At 29.5% G+C, this 21,038-nt stretch overlaps 3 protein-coding genes and 1 pseudogene across 3 annotated transcripts; all 4 read right to left on the reverse strand.

Annotated features, from left to right (window-relative positions):
• Positions 1–1,359: 1,359 nt before the first annotated feature.
• LOC124934541 lies at positions 1,360–2,460 on the reverse strand (annotated as a pseudogene).
• A 2,129-nt stretch (positions 2,461–4,589) lies between these two features.
• Positions 4,590–6,839, reverse strand: LOC124936832. Its single transcript, XM_047477354.1, has 2 exons — positions 5,909–6,839; positions 4,590–5,825 (listed from the first exon to the last, which is right to left on the reverse strand). Exons 1-2 carry the CDS (start codon positions 6,712–6,714, stop codon positions 4,619–4,621), a joined length of 2,013 nt encoding a protein of 670 aa, XP_047333310.1. The 5' UTR covers positions 6,715–6,839; the 3' UTR covers positions 4,590–4,618.
• A 4,235-nt stretch (positions 6,840–11,074) lies between these two features.
• Positions 11,075–12,617, reverse strand: LOC124936985. The gene is made up of 2 exons (XM_047477511.1): positions 12,026–12,617; positions 11,075–11,906 (listed from the first exon to the last, which is right to left on the reverse strand). The coding sequence occupies exons 1-2, from the start codon at positions 12,541–12,543 to the stop codon at positions 11,555–11,557; spliced, it is 870 nt and encodes a 289-aa protein (XP_047333467.1). The 5' UTR covers positions 12,544–12,617; the 3' UTR covers positions 11,075–11,554.
• Positions 12,618–14,685: 2,068 nt separating this feature from the next.
• On the reverse strand, positions 14,686–17,292 carry LOC124936063 (protein N-terminal glutamine amidohydrolase). Its single transcript, XM_047476520.1, has 6 exons — positions 17,124–17,292; positions 16,771–16,876; positions 15,967–16,044; positions 15,307–15,437; positions 15,068–15,192; positions 14,686–14,932 (listed from the first exon to the last, which is right to left on the reverse strand). Exons 1-6 carry the CDS (start codon positions 17,207–17,209, stop codon positions 14,760–14,762), a joined length of 699 nt encoding a protein of 232 aa, XP_047332476.1. The 5' UTR covers positions 17,210–17,292; the 3' UTR covers positions 14,686–14,759.
• Between the last annotated feature and the right edge of the window lie 3,746 nt (positions 17,293–21,038).

Genomic DNA, 21,038 nt, shown 5'->3' on the forward strand with positions numbered 1-21,038 from the left:
TGCATCTGTCGCCTGCGAATATGCATCTGTCGCCTGCGAAAATTGCGCATCTGTCGCCTGCGAAAATTGCGCATCTGTCGCCTGCGAAAATTGCGCATCTCTCGCCTGCGAAAATTGCGCATTACGAAAATTGTATTTGCATGTGTTGAGTCTTGTTGTTGAGCAAAAAATTAAGTAAAATGTTATTGTCCTTTGTGTTTTGTAAGATAAAAGTATCATTTTTTTTCTTTATTTTTTTTCAAGAAAGTGAACCTGCTTCCCTGAAGAAGTACAGTGATACGGGGGAGAAATGTCTAGAGAAGCATGGGGTTGACAGGCCGTCAATTGGAGATATTTTGTGGAATTTGGAGTACGATCTCTAGCTTGAGGAATCTTCATCGGCTCTGACAGAACCGGAAGACAACAACACGAACCATATTCAAGGAATTGCATTGAATCCTCCACCTATGGAGGCGTTTGATAACAACATCGCAAGTAGGGTGGAGGGTGCGAGTTATGGGGAAGAAGATGTGGCGACAAGTGCTGTTTTCTCGCAGCTAGTAAATCCTCGTGAAAGATAAATGTTTTTGCTCGTGAGAATTGGGTGCATTTATACTTAAAACTTGTTATTTCTTTATTATCATTTGGTGATAATAATATCTTAGTTGATCACTGAAAATCATATATATATATGTGTGTATATTGGATCTATGTCTCTTCTACGTACATTGCTTAGAGAAATCTTGTCAGTTGAACTAGCTCCATAAAGGTTTACAATTCATCTAATACTCCATAAGTTCAGTCATTCTACAATTGTTGCATTATGTGTTGATTCACCTCTCCTTTGGAATCAGATAAATCTGGATTTTAATCTATGATGGAAACTAGCTTGACGATAGCTGAGTCTTTGTGATAGTAAACTACTTAAGTAAATCAGGACAAACACCTTTTGTTTTTGTTCCTACAATGGGATATTGTAAAAGGTATTAAACAAACTCGTCAAAATGTTTAAAAGAAAAATATGAACAATATGACATGAGTAGAACACAGTAGAAGAATTTGGATGCATCTTTTTTCTTTTGGATTTATGATTGATCTTTCTTTTGTCTTCATACTCGCTACAAAAGGCATAGAGGAACTTTTTTTAATATAATCATCATTTAACATAAATTAAACTTAATATGTCTCTATTTTTTGGTAACTTACTCAAATGATATAATATATGTTTTATTTATTTGATAATTTATTTTAACAAAAATCTCAAGATCTTAATAAAATCCAAGACAAACACAAGTTACATACCACAACATAATTAACAAAAATAGAACAAAGTTGGCATAATTCATCATTTTCCCACGACAGAATACAAACGAGATGAAGCTACTTGACTTTCTTCTTCTCCTTGATTGACGATGATGAAGATGATACAACACAAATTCTGTAGGGGTCGACACTGTAAGCGTACTGCTGAATAATGACGAAAAAACCCATCTTCAGACACACCAACACATTCTGATACGCCTCTTCAATTTGCTCCACATCAATCCAAATATGATGGGATTTTATTACCCCATGGCAGCTAGAATCTCAAGCACAATCCCTTATTTTGTTTATACACAATAGATTGAATGATTCACAAATATAATGATTTGGATCCATATTCAAACGGAAGGTTAGAATATTACCTGCCAGAAAAGAAGAAGACAATTCCCTTGATGCACAAGAATTTCGCTAGAGGACTGTGTGGTTTCAATTCTTTATCAAACACATGGTAAAAGATCACAAGAGAATACAAGGCAAGTGAGACTGAAACGTTTAAGATAATAGTGAATGTCCAGTTGATCCAACTCGGATATATTCCCATTTTTTGAAGAACTATCATCAAGATCGAACATACAAACTGTCATGTCCACTACTTTAGAAGCTTTAGCGATTGGTGATTCAACTGAACTGTATGGGGCTGCAATCAGTATAAAAAGAACCACATCTTTAAAACAGAGGAAATAAAATCTTCAAAAACTACACCCAAAAAACAAGTTTTACCCACCTGAAAGAGAGTCATTGGAAACGAGTGGTGAATTTCTCTTACTTTTACCCCATTTGGAACTATGTTCTTTCTCAAGGATATGTTCCAAATAGCTATACATCAATGCCATAAACTTAGCAATCACCTGCATTTATAACAACAACAGAATAATCTCCCATTGGAATTACAAAACCCTTAAAAATGTTTGGTACTATACATATCAAAGTTTAATAGCATTCCTTGATTTATTCAAGAAAAGTAAAATAAGAACTGCTCAATGTAAAATGTAACAAACCAGTGTAGGATACAACAACATATAAAGGAGCCATGAGAATGATAACCAATATAGCATTATGTTCCTTTGGTTCCCTCCAACATAATATATGTGTCAAGACTAATTTAGTAGATACCAACAGTGTAATCACCAAGCAACAAGTTGTTGCAATATAAGTCATTTGTGCTGGATGCATCTTTCCTTAATAACTGAGAATCTGCATTAAAGATTTGAAACTTCAACCCTTAATAACTAGATTTGTTGTATTATTCACGGGTAGATTTCAGAAAATTTAATGAGATTCTAAATCTAAAAGTTGGAAAGAAAAGTGTATGATCAAAGTAACTAGGATTCCGAGTAGAATCGCGCAAACAACGAAGGTTGTGAACTCCGACAGGCGAAAAATGTATTTTCGCAGGCGACAGATGCATTTTTCGCAGGCGACATATGCATTTTTCGCAGGCGACAGATGCATTTTTCGCAGGCGACAGATGCATTTCTCGCAGGCGACAGATGCATTTCTCGCAGGCGACAGATGCATATTAAACCTTAAACCATTCATCCACCACCCAAAACGCTAAAACCCTAAACTATTATTCCATTTAAGCATTCATGCAAGGAAAACGATAGAAAAATGAGCATAACTCACCTGAAATGATGAAGGCATTCCGGGGCGTTGCTTCAGGGAGTTGATCTATCAGTTTCATTTGTTTCGTTGCTTCGCTTAGATCGTCGGGGAGAAGAGAAACTGAAATGGGAGAAACTGAAATAAGAGAAAAGGAAAACCAAAGGTCGGTCGAAGAGAAACCGAAAGGGAATGAGGAGAGAGAGGAAAATAAATAGAAATAACCCAAATTTTTAATTAAGGGTAGAATTGTTTTTTACCCTTGACAAAAGGTTAATTTTGCAAAATTTATCATGCCTATGCTAAGTTTGGAAATAAGCCTATTATCAGGGTTATTTCGTCAAATTTTCCAAAAAATATAAAAAAAAATTAAAAGAAAAATAATGAAGAAAGAAAAGAAGAAAGAGAATGAATAAGAAAGAAATGAAAAAAATTGAGATTATAAGTTTAAATGGTGATATTGTTAAGTTAAAATGTCAAGGAGTAAAAGAAAATTTCCTATAACTACAAAATATATTTGATTATAATTTTGTATATAGTTAAAATTAGTGTAAGCAGATTATTACGCAATAAATTAAATTACTACCCTTAAAATGACAATGTTGGAAATTTCTTCTTAATAATCTTCCTAATAACATTGGATAAACCGCCCATCTTCTTAAATTCATATAAACATGATCAAGAAAACTAACGAGCGAGTTTTCCGGATCGAGTTCACTCGCCAAGAAACTCACTACCGAACCATAACTCAAACGAGTCGACCCGTTTTCACCTTCCCATTGTTGTTATTACCTCGATTTCTTCTCCACAGATTGATTCTCTCCATTTATTCTCATTCCTAACTGATTTCACGAACTGGGTCACATCAAAATATGCCGACCAGTTCGAGTTCTATCGGGTAAGAAGTTTATCAAACCAATCATTCTCTTTCATGATTACATCTTCAAGTGATGAAACAGAAAAAGGGAAAATGAAAATAATGTCTGCTCTATCAATAAATGGCCAATTCGACAATTTGAAATAGATGTCAACAGTTAGTTATTGTACATGTAAACTAAATAATTAATTAAATAATCACAATTCAACATTATTTTATTCTCCTTTCAAGTTTATTTAAATAATATAGCTTAATTAACATAATTTTCTTCTTCTATCAGTTTATCACCTCATTTAATTCATTAATTAAAATATTAAAATTTAATTTAATTTTAAATTATTATATTATATTTTACTATTATAAAATAATATCATTTATATTTTTCTAAAAAAAATCTCATATCCTGAAAATTCTCACAAATGATTATTTTTTAAATAACTCGAATTATTTAAAATAAAATTGAATCCGATGAATTGTGAATTTACGGGCTCTATTTTGACAGAGGAGCAATAATTTAATTGGAATTTAAATAATTTATTCTTTGGGAATTTATGGATTAGTAGTTAAAAAAATAAGCCTACTACTAGTACTGATATTATTAATTTATATATGTATATATAAATAAATGTAAATCATACAAATTTTCTATTTAATTATGTACCTATTTATCTCATATATAATGGAAAAAAAATGAAATTAACTAAGGAATTCTACTAAAAGGATGGAGAGTTCGAAAATAATAATACATAAAGTTTAGAATGAGTACAATTAACATAATCATATAGATTTTAATATAATAAATCCAGATTTTTCATACATGTATATTTTTTATTACATTTAATTGTTCCACCTAAGAAATAAATCATGCTTCAGTTTCAGTTTCCGTTCCAGTTGATGTTGATCAATAATACATTTAAGACCAAACCTAATTTGGCATTCAGTACATTCAAAGCCAATTTCAAGGTCCTTACACAATATTGACCTTCCATTGCAATGTTCACAATTAAATTTCTCGCCAGGTAAAATGCAGGTTAGGGGATGTTCTTTATGAAGCTCAGAATCATAGAGTCGGCCAATCTTGACATGTTTTGGAAATAGACCGAACCACTTTCGCACACACTTAGCATCAGCACATTGGTCACATTCAAAACAGTGGTACGTCAATTTATCTGGAACTATACTCTCCTCACAAAATTCACAATGATATTCTGATGCACCTTGATTATCATCACGGATGAAAACATCTGGATCTGTCAATTTGAATCCATGTTCATCGTACCAATGTACAATTTCTTGTGGCAACATCAAACATCTGGGATGAATACTAAAGTGACATATATCACAACCAAATGTGAAGGAGGGTAGAGACGATGATGGGGTAGTAGATCTATTCAGCCATTCATCATCCAAATTGGTTTCACCACATGAGAAGCAACCTCCGATGGTTCTCCCATACTTAAGAATGAGAGGGTGTTTGTGAGTCTCGTGATTGACTCGTCTAGGAAATGCAGCACATCTAACGTCCAAGTAGTAGTTTTCGCATTCATTGCATTTGTAGGCAAATCCATTCCCCATCTCCCGACAACCATTGCATGTAAAGAAGCCAAAGAATCTTTTAATCTTTACTTGTAGGATTAGTGTGTGTTCTGTGTCTGTGTTTGTGTGAGCCGGATCCGGGTGCTTTAACTCACGCGGCAATTTAGCACACCATTTGTGTAAAACGAAATTACATGTTGACCGGTTGCAACTATAAAAGGGTGCATCATTTATAAATAGAGGAAGAATGCACCCATTGCAGATCACTTTATACTCACCTCTACTTGTGCTGCTAAAGCTTGTAATCTTGCTTAAATCAAACTCAAGGGTAAGTGGATGATCATGGCTGGGGTGACTTAGGATATTACAATCTTCCTCGTCCTCGTCCTTCCATTGACATATATTTTTGATAAATTGGGCTAGCGTGTTATGTACTACCTCAATCGAAGGCAACGGAAATTGAATTATTTGATCTTCTTCTTCTTCTTCAATTATTGGAGGATCCCTACTATATAAGAATAAGAAGAAGATTATAAAACACATGAATTTAATTAATTAAATGTAAGAAAATAGTTAAATAAGATAATGTACCATTTCTTAGTTGAGCATTTTGTGTGAAGTGTGTATTTACATCTCTTACAAACATAGAAACCCAAATAACTGTTTATCTCTTCCTTACAAAGGCCGCATAGATAGTTGGGTAACTTCTCTCCTTGTAGATCATAACATAACTTAAGCGGATGTACATGACTGTCATGTTCAATACTTTGAGGCAGTGAGTAGCATTGCTCGTGGATCCAGAACCAGCAAGTTTTGCATTGATAGGAAATACCTGTTTCTCCTTCTCCGTGTTTCTCACCACAAAAACTACATAAAAATGAAGCGGGGTATAGCCGAGGGGTCAATTCGTGGTTGTGCAGAGTGCGAGGACAAACAAGAAAGGACATGAATGCGCATCTTATATCCACATGAAAATCGCAAACCTTACAGCGAAAGCAATGGAGGAATGACGTCCGCAATGAGAACGAGTAGTCAGCTTTGCAAACATGACAACGGAAACCTCTGCTTGTGAAGAAGATTAAAGGATGTTGTGGGTGTTGTGGGTAGTCTTTCATCTCTAAGGGTAAAGATGCACAAAATTCGTGAAGGTTAAAACCTTTGCATTTTTCTATACAACAACTGAACCCACTTCTTCCAATTTCCATGCCACAAACATCGCAATACAATGGATGTTTAGATCCATTTCTAACATCTTCCTTGAAAATCAACGGATGCTCATGTAAAAAATGCTTAATACCTTTCTCTCTTGCTTCTTCTATTAGTGGTAAATGAGGCACAAGAAAAGATCCTGAACTTGGAGGCTGATGATAAACTCCTCCTTCTCCATCACTCAACATTCTGATGATTACACACAAATTCCTTCCTTGTCAATCCTTATACTGCGTGATGCGAAAATAATAGAGTCCGCCAAACTTCTTGATAAGTTGTGAAAATAGACTCAGCTCCCTCACACAGTTAGCCCCAAGAGATTGGTCACATTCAAAAGAGTGGTATATTCAAGTTTATGAAGTTTGGTATTTGTTTGTAACTTGATTCCTAATATAAGTTTTTATATATTAAATGATAAATTTTTCTTTTTCTTTTTCTTTTTAGATTAAGTTTATGAAGTTTGGTATTTGTTTGTAACTTGATTCCTAAGATAACTTTTTCTTTTTCTTTTTCTTTTTCTTTTTCTTTTTCTTTTTCTTTTCTATAACATGACAATCCCACAAAACCATTCCATCAGCTCTACGACTAGCCTTTTGATTCCAGAGTGGAACCTGAATATAATAAGATGTCATTTATATTAGGTTGAGTAAACATAACTGTATCATACTAATGGCATATATACATTCAACTATAAGGACACGTTTTAGAAAGAAGAAGAAAAGTTTGTATTAACTAATAGAGTTGTCATGATGGTGATTTCTAATAATATAAATACTTTATTTACCAAGTCTCCGAAGAACACTATTTGTTGATTGAACAACTCAATCATCAAGCCATGTCGAATTGGTTGGCATACCCAGCAGAATTGCAATCTCAAATCTAGAAAGGTCCCAGCAATGATATATTTTAACTTTTTACTCGGGTTTATTGCCAAAGATAGCTAGCACAACACCCCACAGTCATGATCCCTATTAAATCAGAGCTCTCGTAATGGGAATCGAAGGTCTCTTAGGTCCAAGCAATGATTTTAAACATAACCAAACTAGCTATAATCAAATACTATCTGTCATGTGAAGAGTTAGTCTGTCAGCCAAGAACAGTTGAATGAAGATTAAAGCTAACACGAGAAAGGAGGTCAATGTATAATGAATCAAATATATAATGATGATTAATTTTTCAAAAGGAGGTCAATGTATAATGAATCAAATATATAATGATGATTAATTTTTCAAAGTGTTCGGATTGCCGTTTCGAGAGTTGTGGTTAATTTGGATACTTGGGTCGAATTGTGAGCTGACTCGTCCATAATTAACTTAAAACGGTTAAAAATAAAATTAAAAATGTTAGAGGTATGTTTCGAACTTGCAACTTAACAAAACAAATACATCCCTTTAACCAACTAGGCTACTAAAATTTATATTCTAAATTCAACACAAAATTTGATGAACGCGGGACGTTTTAACATTAATATAAGTTTAATTTTTTAACTAACTAATCTATATATATATATATAATGATGCTTAATTTTCAAAGTGTCCGTATTGCCGGGTCGAGAGTTGTGGTTAATTTGGATATTTGGGTCGGATTGTGAGTTGACCCGCCTATAAATTTAAAACGGTTAAAAATAAAATTATAAATGGTAGAGGTATGTTTCGAATTTGCAACCTAGCAAAACAAATACAATTCTTTAACCAACTAGGCTACTAAGACTTTATATTTTAAATTCAAAACCAAAATTTATGAACGCGGGACGTTTTAACATTAATATAAATTTGTAACTAACTTATATATATATATAATAATAATGTTTAATTTTCAAAGTGTCTGGATTGTCATTAAAAATGCTAGAGGTATGTTTCGAACTTTCAACCTATCTAACAAAACAAACACAACTCTTTAACCAACTAGGTTACTAAGACTTTATATTTTAAATTCAACACCAAATTTGATGAATGTGGGACATTTTAACATTAATATAAGTTCAAGTTTTGAACTAACTAATCTATATATATTTAATGATGTTGAGTAAATGGATACTTAGGTCGGATTGTGGGTTGACCCGCCCATAAACTTAAAACGGTTAAAAATAAAATTAAAAATGTTACCGTAATTTTTTTTCACGATCTTTTATATTATTACTCGTGCAAATGCACGAGTTACATGCTAGTTTCATTAACCCCAAAAAAAGGGGGAAAACCTACATGAGTTCATGAATTAAAGCAAACCAAACATTTGCTTTAATTTTAAAAAGCCGGAATTACAAACCAAATTAGTAAACACAAAATGAATTACAACTTTTCAAATAATTAATAATAATTTTATGATCTCGCATTGAAGTTGCTAGATTGAGTGACTTCATAGTAATTAATGCCCCAATTTTGACATAAACATTAATTTTGATCATTTTTTGGAATTCCCCTCTAAGTCCGAACAAGGGAATTGCAATCAAACTTTATGCTATTTCAAACATTATCAACACTACCTCTCATCCCCTCGTGAATACTCTTGAATTTCTTTCCAACCAGATATGGAATCCAAATATAGAATATGGTAGACTATAAAAGTAAAATATATATACTAAATTTGTAATGGGAGAATGTGTAAAAATCAATATAATTAAAAAGTAGATCATATAAGAAATTGGCCAGAGAATTGCAACTTGAGGGTAGAACTAAAAATTCTCATGAGAATTTAACTTGCATTTTGCTCCAATGAAACTTGAGATATGTTAAATATATTGCAACTTTTGTTAAAAGAATACATTACTTGATAAATAAGTTCTAGCTAGAAACAAACATGCTACAAAGTTCACAAGTCTTTGTTTCTGTGTGACTTTAATTATTAGATAAAAACATGTTTGGTAAAATAATTTTATCGAAAATTGTCTGTAACTAATCAAATAAATCACAATTTTTATAGAAATATAGAACATTGAAATAGACTGAACAACCATTGAGCACATACAATGTGGGAAGATATGTCACCTTCAAAACTATTTGAGTGCAATTTTAAAGAGGAATCGAATATTTTAATTTGAAATAATTAATATATTTTAAAATAAATTCTTATAAAAAATATAGGGTAGATAACTATGTTGAATTATATGAAATATTATATATAATATTAAAAAATGTGTATTTAAAATTTAAAAGTAATATTATTTTAATTAATTCATTACAAGATTGATTATTAAAATATATTGTTGTGATAAAATATTATAAGAAATAAAAAATGAGATGGTGGGAAGCTTTGACGAAGTCTCACTTATTAACTTCCTACTCCAATGCCTGTGGAAATGAGAAATTAAGTTCAAGGAAGTCACAAAATTAAATTTGTATAAGGCGTTTTTGTTGTTTAAAAGTGTTGTAATTTTCATTTACTATTGTGTTTATGAATTATTTGTTTTAATTCATAAGTATCAATTTTAGGGTTTGTCTAGAATAATATAAACAAAATTATGTTGATTTTTCTATCCCTTTGGGATTTTAATATCAGCCAATTATATATATATATATATATATATATATATATATACATATATATATATATATATATATATATATATAAATTAAAGATATTATTTAAATAATTTATTAAGATATTTAAAATTTAAATTTATTTAAATTTAAATAATTTTATAAGAATGTCTTGTTTCTATTAAATTTAATAGTTAATTATTTAATTGGTTAGAATGTCCTCTTTTAATTAAATAATATACAAGTAAAATTAAGTTGGCAAGAACAAATCAAACAATTAAAATATAATTGAATTGAGAACGAAATTAGGTTGATTATAGTTATATTTTTAACCAAACTAATATTAATTAGATCTAGAAGAAAGATTTTTTTAAAATTAAAAAATTTACAGTAAATCTCCATTTATATACAAGAGAAATAATTAAGTGAGGGAATTTGGTAAGGAAATTTGGTGAGGGACTTGGCATAATCTTATTCTCGCTGAAAAAATCAAATAATTTCTAAGTAAATAGCTACCTACTAAATAATTAATTGAATAATCACAATTCAACATTATTTTATTCTCCTTTCAAGTTTATTTAAATAATACAACTTAATTAACATCATTTTGTTCTTCTTTCATTTTATCATCTCATTTAATTCATTAAATAAAATATTAAAATTTATTCAATTTAAAATTATTTTATTTTATTTTACCATTATATAATAATATCATTTATATTTTTCTCAAAAAAATCTCATATCCTGAAAATTATCACAAATGATTATTTTTTAAATAACTCGAATTATTTAAAACAAAATTGAATCCGATGAATTGTGAATTTACGGGCTCTTTCTATTTAGACAAAGGAGCAACAATTTAATTGGAATTTAAATAATTTATTCTTTGTGGATTTATGGATTACTAGTTAAAAAAAATAAATCTATTACTAGTACTGATTTTATTAATTTATATATATATTATAAATAAATAAATGTAAAACATATAAATTTTCTATTTAATTATGTACCTATTTATCTCATATAAAATGAAAAAAATGAAATTAACTAAGGAATTATATTAAAAGGATTGAGAGTTTGGAAATAATAATACATAAAGTTTTGGAAAGGGTACAATTAACATAATCATATAGATTTTAATATAATAAATCCAGATTTTTCATACATATATATTATATTATTTATTACATTTAATTGTTGTAAGCCCAATAAAATCCTGAATACGTTCCTGTTGATCCTGGGTACATTCTTCATGTTGATAATGATCAACAGAATCAACAATCACAGGGGGAACGTACAAAATTATCAACAGAATGCCAAATGGAAGGTCAATATTGTGTACGATGTCTGGAATTGGCTTTGAATGTAAAGAATGCCAAATTAGGTTTGGTCTGGGATGTATTATTGATCACCAAACCTAATTTGACATTCTGTACATTGAAAGCCAATTCCAGACATCGTACACAATATTGACCTTCCATTGCAACGTTCACAATTAAATTTCTCGGCAGGTAAAATGCAGGTTAGGGGATGTTCTTTATGAAGCTGAGAATCATCGAACACCATTTGTGTAAATGAAATTACACGTCGACCGGTTGCAACTATAAAAGGGTGCATCATTCATAAATAGAGGAAGAATGCACCCATTGCAGATCACTTTATACTCACCTCTACTTGTGCTGCTAAAGCTTGTAATCTTGCTTAAATCAAACTCAAGGGTAAGTGGATGATCATGGCTGGGGTGATTTAGGATATTATAATCTTCCTCGTCCTCGTCCTCGTCCTCGTCCTTCCATTGACATATAATTTTGATAAATTGGGCTAGCGTGTTATGCACTGCCTCAATCGAAGGCAACGGAAATTGAATCATTTGATCTTCTTCTTCTTCAACTATTGGAGGATCACTACATAAGAATAGAATAAGAAGATTATAAAACACATGAATTTAATTAATGAATCGAATGTAAAAACTAAGAAGATTGTTGTAAGAAAATAACTAGTTAGTTTGTATGAGATGTAGTACCATTTCTTAGTTGAGCATTTTGTGTGAAGTGTGTATTTACATCTCTTACAAACATAGAAACCCAATTGCTTGTTTATCTCTTCCTTACAAAGGCCGCATAGATAGTTGGGTAACTTCTCTCCTTGTAGATCATAACATAACTTAAGCGGATGCACATGACTTTCATGTTCCATAGTTTGAGGCAGTGAGTAGCAATGGTCGTGGATCCAGAACCAGCTAGTTTTGCACTGATAGGAAATACCTATTTCTCCATGTTTCTCACCACAATAACTACATAAAAATGATTCGGGGTGTATGTGAGCGGCCAATTCGTGGTTGTGCAGAGTGCGAGGACAAACAAGAAAGGACTTGAATGCACATCTTATATCCAAATGAAAATCGCCAACTGATGAACGATAGTTGAATGACAACTGCATGGACATCGACGGGTAGTTAACATTGCAAACATTACAACGGAAACATGTGGTTGTGGAGAGGATTAAAGAATGTTGTGGGTGATGTTGTGGATAGTCCTTCATCTCTTTGGGTAAAGATGCACAAAATTCATGAAGATTATATCCTAGTGCGTGATGCGAAAATAATAGAGATTGCTTACATTCAAAACAATGGTAGATTTTATGAAGTTTGGTATTTGTTTATAACTTGATTTCTAAGATAACTTTTTCTTTTTCTTTTTCTTTTTTCTTTTTCTTTTTCTTTTTCTTTTTCTTCTTTTTTTCCTTTTTCTTTTTCTTTTTCTTTTTCTTTTTCTTTTTCTTTTTCTTTTTCTTTTTCTTGCAGACTAGCTGTAATATCCATAAAATAGTTAATTAATGGTTGAAGTAAGTGCAATATGACTTAGGGATATGCTAACATTTTCCACATATAAAATAAAGTAAATGAGAAAATATTTAATTATGGTTTGATTTTAAAAAATAATTGAACAAGGCTCATAGTCTATAACATTCTTCAATTTAAGAAATATTGATAAATGTTTTTCTATAAAGATTTATCAAACTAAATATCTTCCTTGTACTACAAACTTTTGAAAATAGATAAAAATAATTATACATAAAGTTATATTTTAGTATTCCGTTCTCATCCAAAAAACTTCAAATATCTCATTACAGGACATTGATTGAAAATGTGAAAAATTCTATTATAGGATGGGTTTCGAAGAGATTATCAAATGCGGGTCGTCATGAAAGTGGTGTTGGGATATCAAGATATAAAATATCATATATTGCAAAAACAATAACAACACCGAACAATTGCGGAAACGAAAAAAACAACTAAATAACGCAAACACAAGATTTATAGTGATTCTGTAAAAAAAAAACCCTACATTCACTCTCGAAGAATAAGAGGATCTCAACTTTATTATCAAGATTGTTACAAGAGTATTGCAATGATTCTCTCATAATGAAACTCATACAACTCACAAAGAAGCAATGCTCTCAAAGAAAAGACTTGGTTTATAAAGTGTTCGACTGCACCTTTAAATAAGCCGCAATTAGGTCAATATCAATATCTTGTCTAAAACTCTGAAAGAGCTTTCAAAATATTTTTACCATATTTTCTAATTATATATATCTATAACAAAAGATCTAATTTTCTTTTGTAATAATATTATTTCTTAATATCATATTTTTTTGTTGAATATATTACAATTAAATATTTTTTTTAAATAAAACATTAATTTGTAAATAATAAAAATAACATTATATATAACATTCAATCCAAATATATATATAATGATGCTTAATGTTTATAGTGTCCGGATTGCCGAGTCGAGAGTTGTGGTTAATTTGGATATATATGAGAGAGTAAATGGATATTTGGGTCGGATTGTGGGTTGACCCGCTCATAAATTGAAAAGGGTTAAAAATAAAATAAAAAATAATATAGGTATGGTTCGAAGTTGCAACCTAACAAAATAAGTATAACCCTCTAACCAACTAGGCTAATAACATTTTATATTTTAAATTCAACATCAAATTTGATTAACGCGGAATATTTTAACAATATAAATTCAAATTTTTAATTAACTAATATATATATATAATGTTGCTTAATTTTTAAAGTGTTCGGATTGTCGAGTCGAGAGCTGTGGTTAATTTGGATATATGTGAGAGTAAATAGATACTTGGGTCGGATTGTGGATTGACCCGTCCATAAACATTTTTACCGTAATATTTTTTCACGGTTTTTTATATTATTACTCGTGCAAATGTACGGAATACATGCTGCTAATATTCTTAAATAATTCATCAATTTAAGATGATGATTAATTTTATTAAAACCTCTAATTATAATTATAGATATTAAATTATTGAGTTTTTGAATTAAATCGTGATTTTTACTTTTAAAAAACAGTATCCTAGTTTTAAAGAATGAGCTCCATATTGGATTATAAAACAATGTTTAGGCTGAAAATGCAGGTGAAGATATTGATTTTTTTTTATGTTTCTTAATATTATTTGTCTTATGATTTATTTATTTAAATTTGTTTTTAAGTACAATTTTACAAATTTATATAAAAACAATATTAAATGTCTCAACACACACTTATCATGTGTATTTTTTTGTCATTCTAAACTTTAGATAATGAATAACTATTGCAATTCTCTAATTTGGTTTGGTTACTTTGTTTAGCCCATTTTGTAATATGCAATTCTACATTAAATAAATAAACAAAAAAGAATCACAAATTTCATTTCCAGACCTTTTTCTAAGTATAGGAATGCGACAAACTTCAACAATGACAGTGCGAGAGCGAAGAGATAATTTCCTCTAATCGATTCTCTTCAACCAAAACACCCAATTTCTCGGTATATTCAGCATTCAATGAATTAGCAGCTCCCACATTCTCCACTACTTCCGTGGTAGATATGTCAAGGTATTCATTCAGATTGTGCACACATCCATCTGCAGCATAAACAATTTCAAAAAAACGTCTTAAATGGATCAAATCAGACAAGCCCTCGAGAAATCTTGTTGAAATTCGCAAAATCATGCTCTAAGTTCATAGTCTGATCAATTCTATATAGTTCTATTTATTACCTTCAGCCACAATGGATTCATAAGCAGGTGGTTCAGAATTCCAGTTTCCTGAAGGATCTTTCATGTGTCTTCTATCTGAGGCAAAGGAACGAATGAATGTGGGCGCATGGATAATGCGGAAGAGTCTGAAATTTAAAATTGATGTCAAATTAGTTATCCGTGATATTTCGAAATTCAAATCCTCGCGATTTAGCTTAATCGGAAAAAAAAAAAGTTCACGCACAGAGGATTAGCATTACCTCTGAAACTCAGAGAAGAGCGCAAAAGAAGGCTGAAAAGTTTCCTTTATATAAGTAGGCAATGGTGTAGGAAATGGTAGAGTTGAATCTAAATCCCACACCAAATGAGAAGGCTGGCCTTCTTTCCTTGTCTGTCAATGTTTAAACATTACTAATTAATTCACCATAATACAGAATAACCATAGATAATGGGCTGTTTCGGGATGCATCTCGATCATCTGGATTAGATTATGAACCGGAAAAAATCTACATTTATTATGTTGTCAAATGTTACAATTATGTAGAAAATAATTTGCCCAGTAAAAACAACTCACTATAATCAAAATCATGACCCAAAAAAACTACCAGGGTAGCTCAAGTGACTAAGGTCTTTCCTAAAAGAACAAAGATTTCAGGTTCGATAGCTACAAGAACGCTCTAATTTAAATAGGGTTCGTGGCAAAAGAGAAATCATGTCCCAAAACAGTTTTAACTTTGACAATTTTTCAATGGTATTGTGTTTTAACAAAGATTGTGACTAAAAATAGCAGTTTCCAAAATGCTTAATGAATTGTTCATATTTTAGTATTATTAAAGCTTCGGTTTTCCCCAATAAAATAACAGTTGTTGATTTGTTCTGAATGAAAACAGACAAGAAAATGAAGATCATATTGTATTTACCTGGATGCAGATAACATGATAATCCCACAAAACCATTCCATCAGCTCTACGACTAGCCTTTTGATTCCAGAGTGGAACCTGAATATAGTAAGATGTTATTTATATTAGGTTGAGTAAACATAATTGTATCATACTAATGGCATATATACATTCAACTATAAGGACACGTTTTAGAAAGAAGAAGAAAAGTTTGTATTAACTAATAGAGTTGTCATGATGGTGATTTCTAATAATATAAACACTTTATCTACCAAGTCTCGAAGAACACTATTTGTTGATTCGAATTGGTTGGCATCAATAATAAACAAAGGGAAATCGTGATGCCCTAACAGAATTGCAATCTCAAATCTAGAAAGGTCCCAGCAATGATATATTTTAACTTTTTACCCGGGTTTATTCCCAAAGGTAGCTAGCACAACCCCCCACAGTCAATAACCCCATTAAATCAAAGCTTTCGTAATGGGAATTGAAGGTCTCTTAGGTCCAAGCAATGATTTTAAACATAACCAAACTAGCTATAATCAAATACTATGTGTCATGTGAAGAGTTAGTCTGTCAGCCAAGAACAGTTGAATGAAGATTAAAGCTAGCACGAGAAAGGAGGTCAAAATCTAAAGAAACATCATATATAAGCAGGAGAAGTAGCATAAGAGTGAAGTGAATAAGGCAGTAATTAGAAGCAGGAAAGCATATTGGATCATCAAATCAATCAATATCCATGATAATATTCTAATGGGATTCATATTCAACCATATGTGTATATATACCCATAAGAAATAAACCCATTAGACCAATAATATGTACCTGCTTGTTCTCATTGGTGATGAAGGTAACAAACAGGTCAGATCCTTCAGAAGCAGCTATGCCACTACTACATAATTTCTTGCAAAGCAAGTAGACATTTTCTTCACTAAATTAAAAAAAGGAAAACACAAATGGAATGAGATCAAATGAATCAGTTTCACCCATTGGTAAACTACAACAAAATCATCTAAATATAAAAGAATGTATTAAGATTAATCATTTCTCCACATAAGTGAAGTAATCATAAACCCTGAAACGATTTCAGAAAAGAATCGGTTTCAGAATACAGAAAGCTCGTACTTAACATCTTGATTAAAGTTTCGTTGTAGGGATGGAGAAAGAGAGAGATTTACCAGTAAAAAGGAGTGTGTTGAAAATGGGTAGCGTCCAAATGAGAAGAATTGAGGGACGAAGGTAAATCCAACAGAGAATTAGCCATAAATTTTAGTAGATGAATCAATGAATGAATTGAGTTCTGATGAAGATCCTTTTCGTCTTTCCCATAAGAATTTTCAGCAAAGGTAAAGCTAAAAGCAAATTTGATATTTTTTTTGGATGATTCTTAGAATTATTAATCAAGTCCTTTAGAAATGTATTTATTACAATTTGGTCTCAATATAATACTAATCCAACAAAAGTCCCTTAAACATTGCTTGTTTAATGTTGGGTTATTTCAATTTGTGGTCATTTTTTTTTATTATTATATTAATATTTGAGGTTAACATGACTATGAGGTTAAAAAAAATGTTATTAAGTGAAAATTAAACCGTGACATTTAGTCTTTTAAAATATCCTTATCATTTGATGGGTAAAAAATTAATGAAAAATAATTATTTAAAGTTTTAATTTATTAAAGCACAAGTCCACAAACTTAAATATGATTATTCTCAATTAAAGTGAGTTTTTTTAATTGATTAAATTATTATAATATATTTTGTATTAAATTTTATAAGAATAAAATAAAAATATTTTAATATTTATATGATAGGTGTGTTTTAATAATAATAATAATAAAATCAAAGTAGCTACAAAGTCATTTTATTGAAAATATGCATTAAAAATATCAATTACTAGGAAAAAAAATTATATCTTTCTGGTTAGGTTTTTGATTGACAAATATTCTAAATTCAATCTTATCAATTGCATTTGATCCACTACACATTACAATATTTTGATTTTATTTTAAATCAGAATTTATTATTTATCATTTAGTTTGGTTAAAGTGACTAATGTCCTTTTTTTTATGATATATATTAATTCAAGCTCTTAAGGGCTTGTTTGGTTATTGAGGTTTTTCCAAAAAAATCTTGTTTGATTAAATTTTTAAAAAACTAGTTTTTAAAGATTAAAAGTAAAAAAAAAAATCATTTAGTTTTAAAGATAAATCAATGTTATATAATTAAATAAAGAATAATTTTGATATTTAAATATATAAAATGATTAATTAGATGTTTGAAATGATGGTAAATTTTAAAATAAAATCTTGGAAAAACTAAAAATCAATATATCAAACAAGCTATAAGTCTTCCTATTGTAAATAAAAAATTAAAAAAAAAGTTATTTTCTTAAAATAACCGTCAATCTTTATTCTTTTAAATAATTCAAAATTTATTTTTCAAAGATAATGGGCATGTTTGATTTGATTTAGCGTTTATAAGCCGCGTATGAGCGTCTGCGTAATAAGCTGCTACAGTAACTTTGCGTAATAAACTCAAGCAAAAAATTACAATCAAACACACTTTTGTATTTAAACTCAATTTTCTCTCTGCCTCTATCCTTAACGTTTAAAATTATAATGTCAGCATTTAAGATGATAATCTCAACGTTTCTCTCTCTCATCATTTTTAAATATTTTTTTATTCATTCTCTCTCATATATTTATTTATTTCTAATCATTTTATTCACCGTATACCCGATACTCGTGGGTACACGATGATCGGGTTCGGGTATTTTAAATCGGGTTCGAGGTCGGGGTCGGGGATGGGGAGTAAAAAATGGTACCCGATCGGGTTCGGGGTCGGGGATGGGGTGTTGGAAACCCAAACCCGATACCCTATACCCGAATATATTAAATATTAATAAATATTAATAAAATTTAAGTGACTTATCAAATTCCAACTACTAACTAACTATCATTAAATAAATATATTAATTATGTTATCATTACTCTTAACATCATTTCCTACCTACATCATACACACTTAACATAATTTCATTAATTTGTAATAAATGTTTCCCTCTCATATATCTCCATTCAACCTTATTTCAAGACTTCGAGTCTTCAACTTCTATCTTCTTCAACTTCTTCTTTTCAACATAAGTTACATAACTATGCAAGTAAGTAATGTTTTCAGTCTGTTCTTCAACTTTTACAATCTTATATTTATTTGTTTACTTAATCTTCAATATTTATTTTGTAGCTTCTTTTCCATTTTAACAGCAACAAAGTTGATTTTTTCTATAAGATCTACATGACTACAAGTCTACAACACAAGTAGGTAAATAAGAGCATCAGTAACGCACAAGACCTCTGTCCTCTTATTTTGTGAAATCAATATTCCACATCAGCAGAAAGCGGGCACACATTGTACTTGGCCAAAACACTCCAATGCTTTCGCCCGCCCTCTTATCTAAATAATAAATTTTATTTATAATATTTTAAATAAATAACTAATTTATAATATAGGAATAATATTTCTATATTATAGGAAAATTTGAGATTTTAAACTCACGTGTTAATATAATTAATAAAAAATATATTAATTTATTTAAAAAATATATTTATTAATTAAATATATAAGTAATATTTCTATATTATATATATTATAGGAGAATTTAAAATTTCACCCTTAAAACATATTAATATAATTAATAGAAAATATAAAATATTTTTATAATTTAAAATATATTATAATATTAAAAAATTGAGAATATATAACATATATTCCTATATTATAGGAAAATTTGAGAATATATAATTAATATTTCTATATTATAATAAAATATTATTATAATTAAATATATAATTAATATTATTATAATTTAATATATAATTAATATTCCTATCTTATAGTAAAATTTTAGAATATATATTTATTTAATGTTATTATAATGTTACTTAAAAATAAAATAGTAGGAAAAAATATTATAATTAAATATATAACTAATATTCCTATATTATATAATATATTATATTATATAATGATGAAAAAGTCAGAGGAGGGCATGACCAGCGAGGGCACTGCCCTTTTTTGCTTTTATCTACAATGCAAAAAATGAAAAAAACCAATGACCTGCCCTTTTCCACGCTGTCCCATGCGGGCACAGGTCATGCGCTAGAGATGCTCTAATACTTTCATTATTTATAGACTTTTTATTTATAGATTTAGGCATACTTTCATTATATATAATATGTCTATCAATTATTTGACTCAGATTAAATAAATCGCATCAAACATTATATAAATTTAGATGGATTTTCACAACTAACCAACTAGGATTCTAAATTATAATAGAATACTAATATTATTAAATATTTTTTATGAAATAATTTATAATTTAATAAAGGAAAAAATAAAGGGTCAAAAGAGTTTTTTAAGGAATATTAAAAGTTCTTTATATTTAGTTCAATGTATTAGTTTAAAAATAAAAGAGTTTTTTTTTTAAATATTATGTTTAACTATATTTAGGGAATAATAGTTCAACATATTAGTTATTTATTTTTATAAATATTTTTAAAAAAATATTAATATATAAGACCAGGTAAAAGAATCATATTAATCCTTATTTTCTAAATAATTAATTGTTTTTCAAAGATTTGAGGTATGTTATTAGTATATTTTGTATTTGTTAATGTTGATTGTTTTTTATTGATTTTGTAGGTTGTAATTAAATGTGTTGAAGAAGTGTATTCAAAAAGGATGTTTTTTGTGAGAACTAATTTGATGATATTTGAAGTTTTTGTGTTTAATTAAGAATTATGTTCTATCACTTTTAAGTTTATTTGTATTAAAGTTTATTTGTATTTTTTAGTATGGATGAGTTTATATTATGTAGTAGGAATGAATTTATATTTTATAGTGTGGATGATTTTCTGTTTAAGGATATAATATTTATTAATAGTTTTAGGTTAATTATATTTTGTAGTAACATATTATATTTAATTTATATAATTTTAGTTAATTAAAATATAATTTTTTAATATTTAATATCGGGTAATGGGGTACCCGTCGGGGATCGGGTACCCGATGAATCGGGGATGGGGATAT

Source organism: Impatiens glandulifera, chromosome 4 (assembly GCF_907164915.1).
Source record: "Impatiens glandulifera chromosome 4, dImpGla2.1, whole genome shotgun sequence".
NCBI classification, from domain to species: domain Eukaryota; kingdom Viridiplantae; phylum Streptophyta; class Magnoliopsida; order Ericales; family Balsaminaceae; genus Impatiens; species Impatiens glandulifera.

Excerpts from the sequence above, each read along its gene's own strand:
- LOC124936832 (XM_047477354.1), bottom strand. The coding sequence starts at position 6,714 with ATGTTGAGTGATGGAGAAGGAGGAGTTTATCATCAGCCTCCAAGTTCA. Across the intron at positions 5,826-5,908 it reads AAATGCTCAACTAAGAAATG|TAGGGATCCTCCAATAATTG; the intron begins GTACATTATCTT and ends ATTCTTATATAG.
- LOC124936985 (XM_047477511.1), bottom strand. The coding sequence starts at position 12,543 with ATGAAGGACTATCCACAACATCACCCACAACATTCTTTAATCCTCTCC. Across the intron at positions 11,907-12,025 it reads AAATGCTCAACTAAGAAATG|TGATCCTCCAATAGTTGAAG; the intron begins GTACTACATCTC and ends ATTCTTATGTAG.
- LOC124936063 (XM_047476520.1), bottom strand. The coding sequence starts at position 17,209 with ATGGCTAATTCTCTGTTGGATTTACCTTCGTCCCTCAATTCTTCTCAT. Across the intron at positions 16,877-17,123 it reads CAACACACTCCTTTTTACTG|TGAAGAAAATGTCTACTTGC; the intron begins GTAAATCTCTCT and ends TTTTTAATTTAG. Across the intron at positions 16,045-16,770 it reads TCACCAATGAGAACAAGCAG|GTTCCACTCTGGAATCAAAA; the intron begins GTACATATTATT and ends TACTATATTCAG.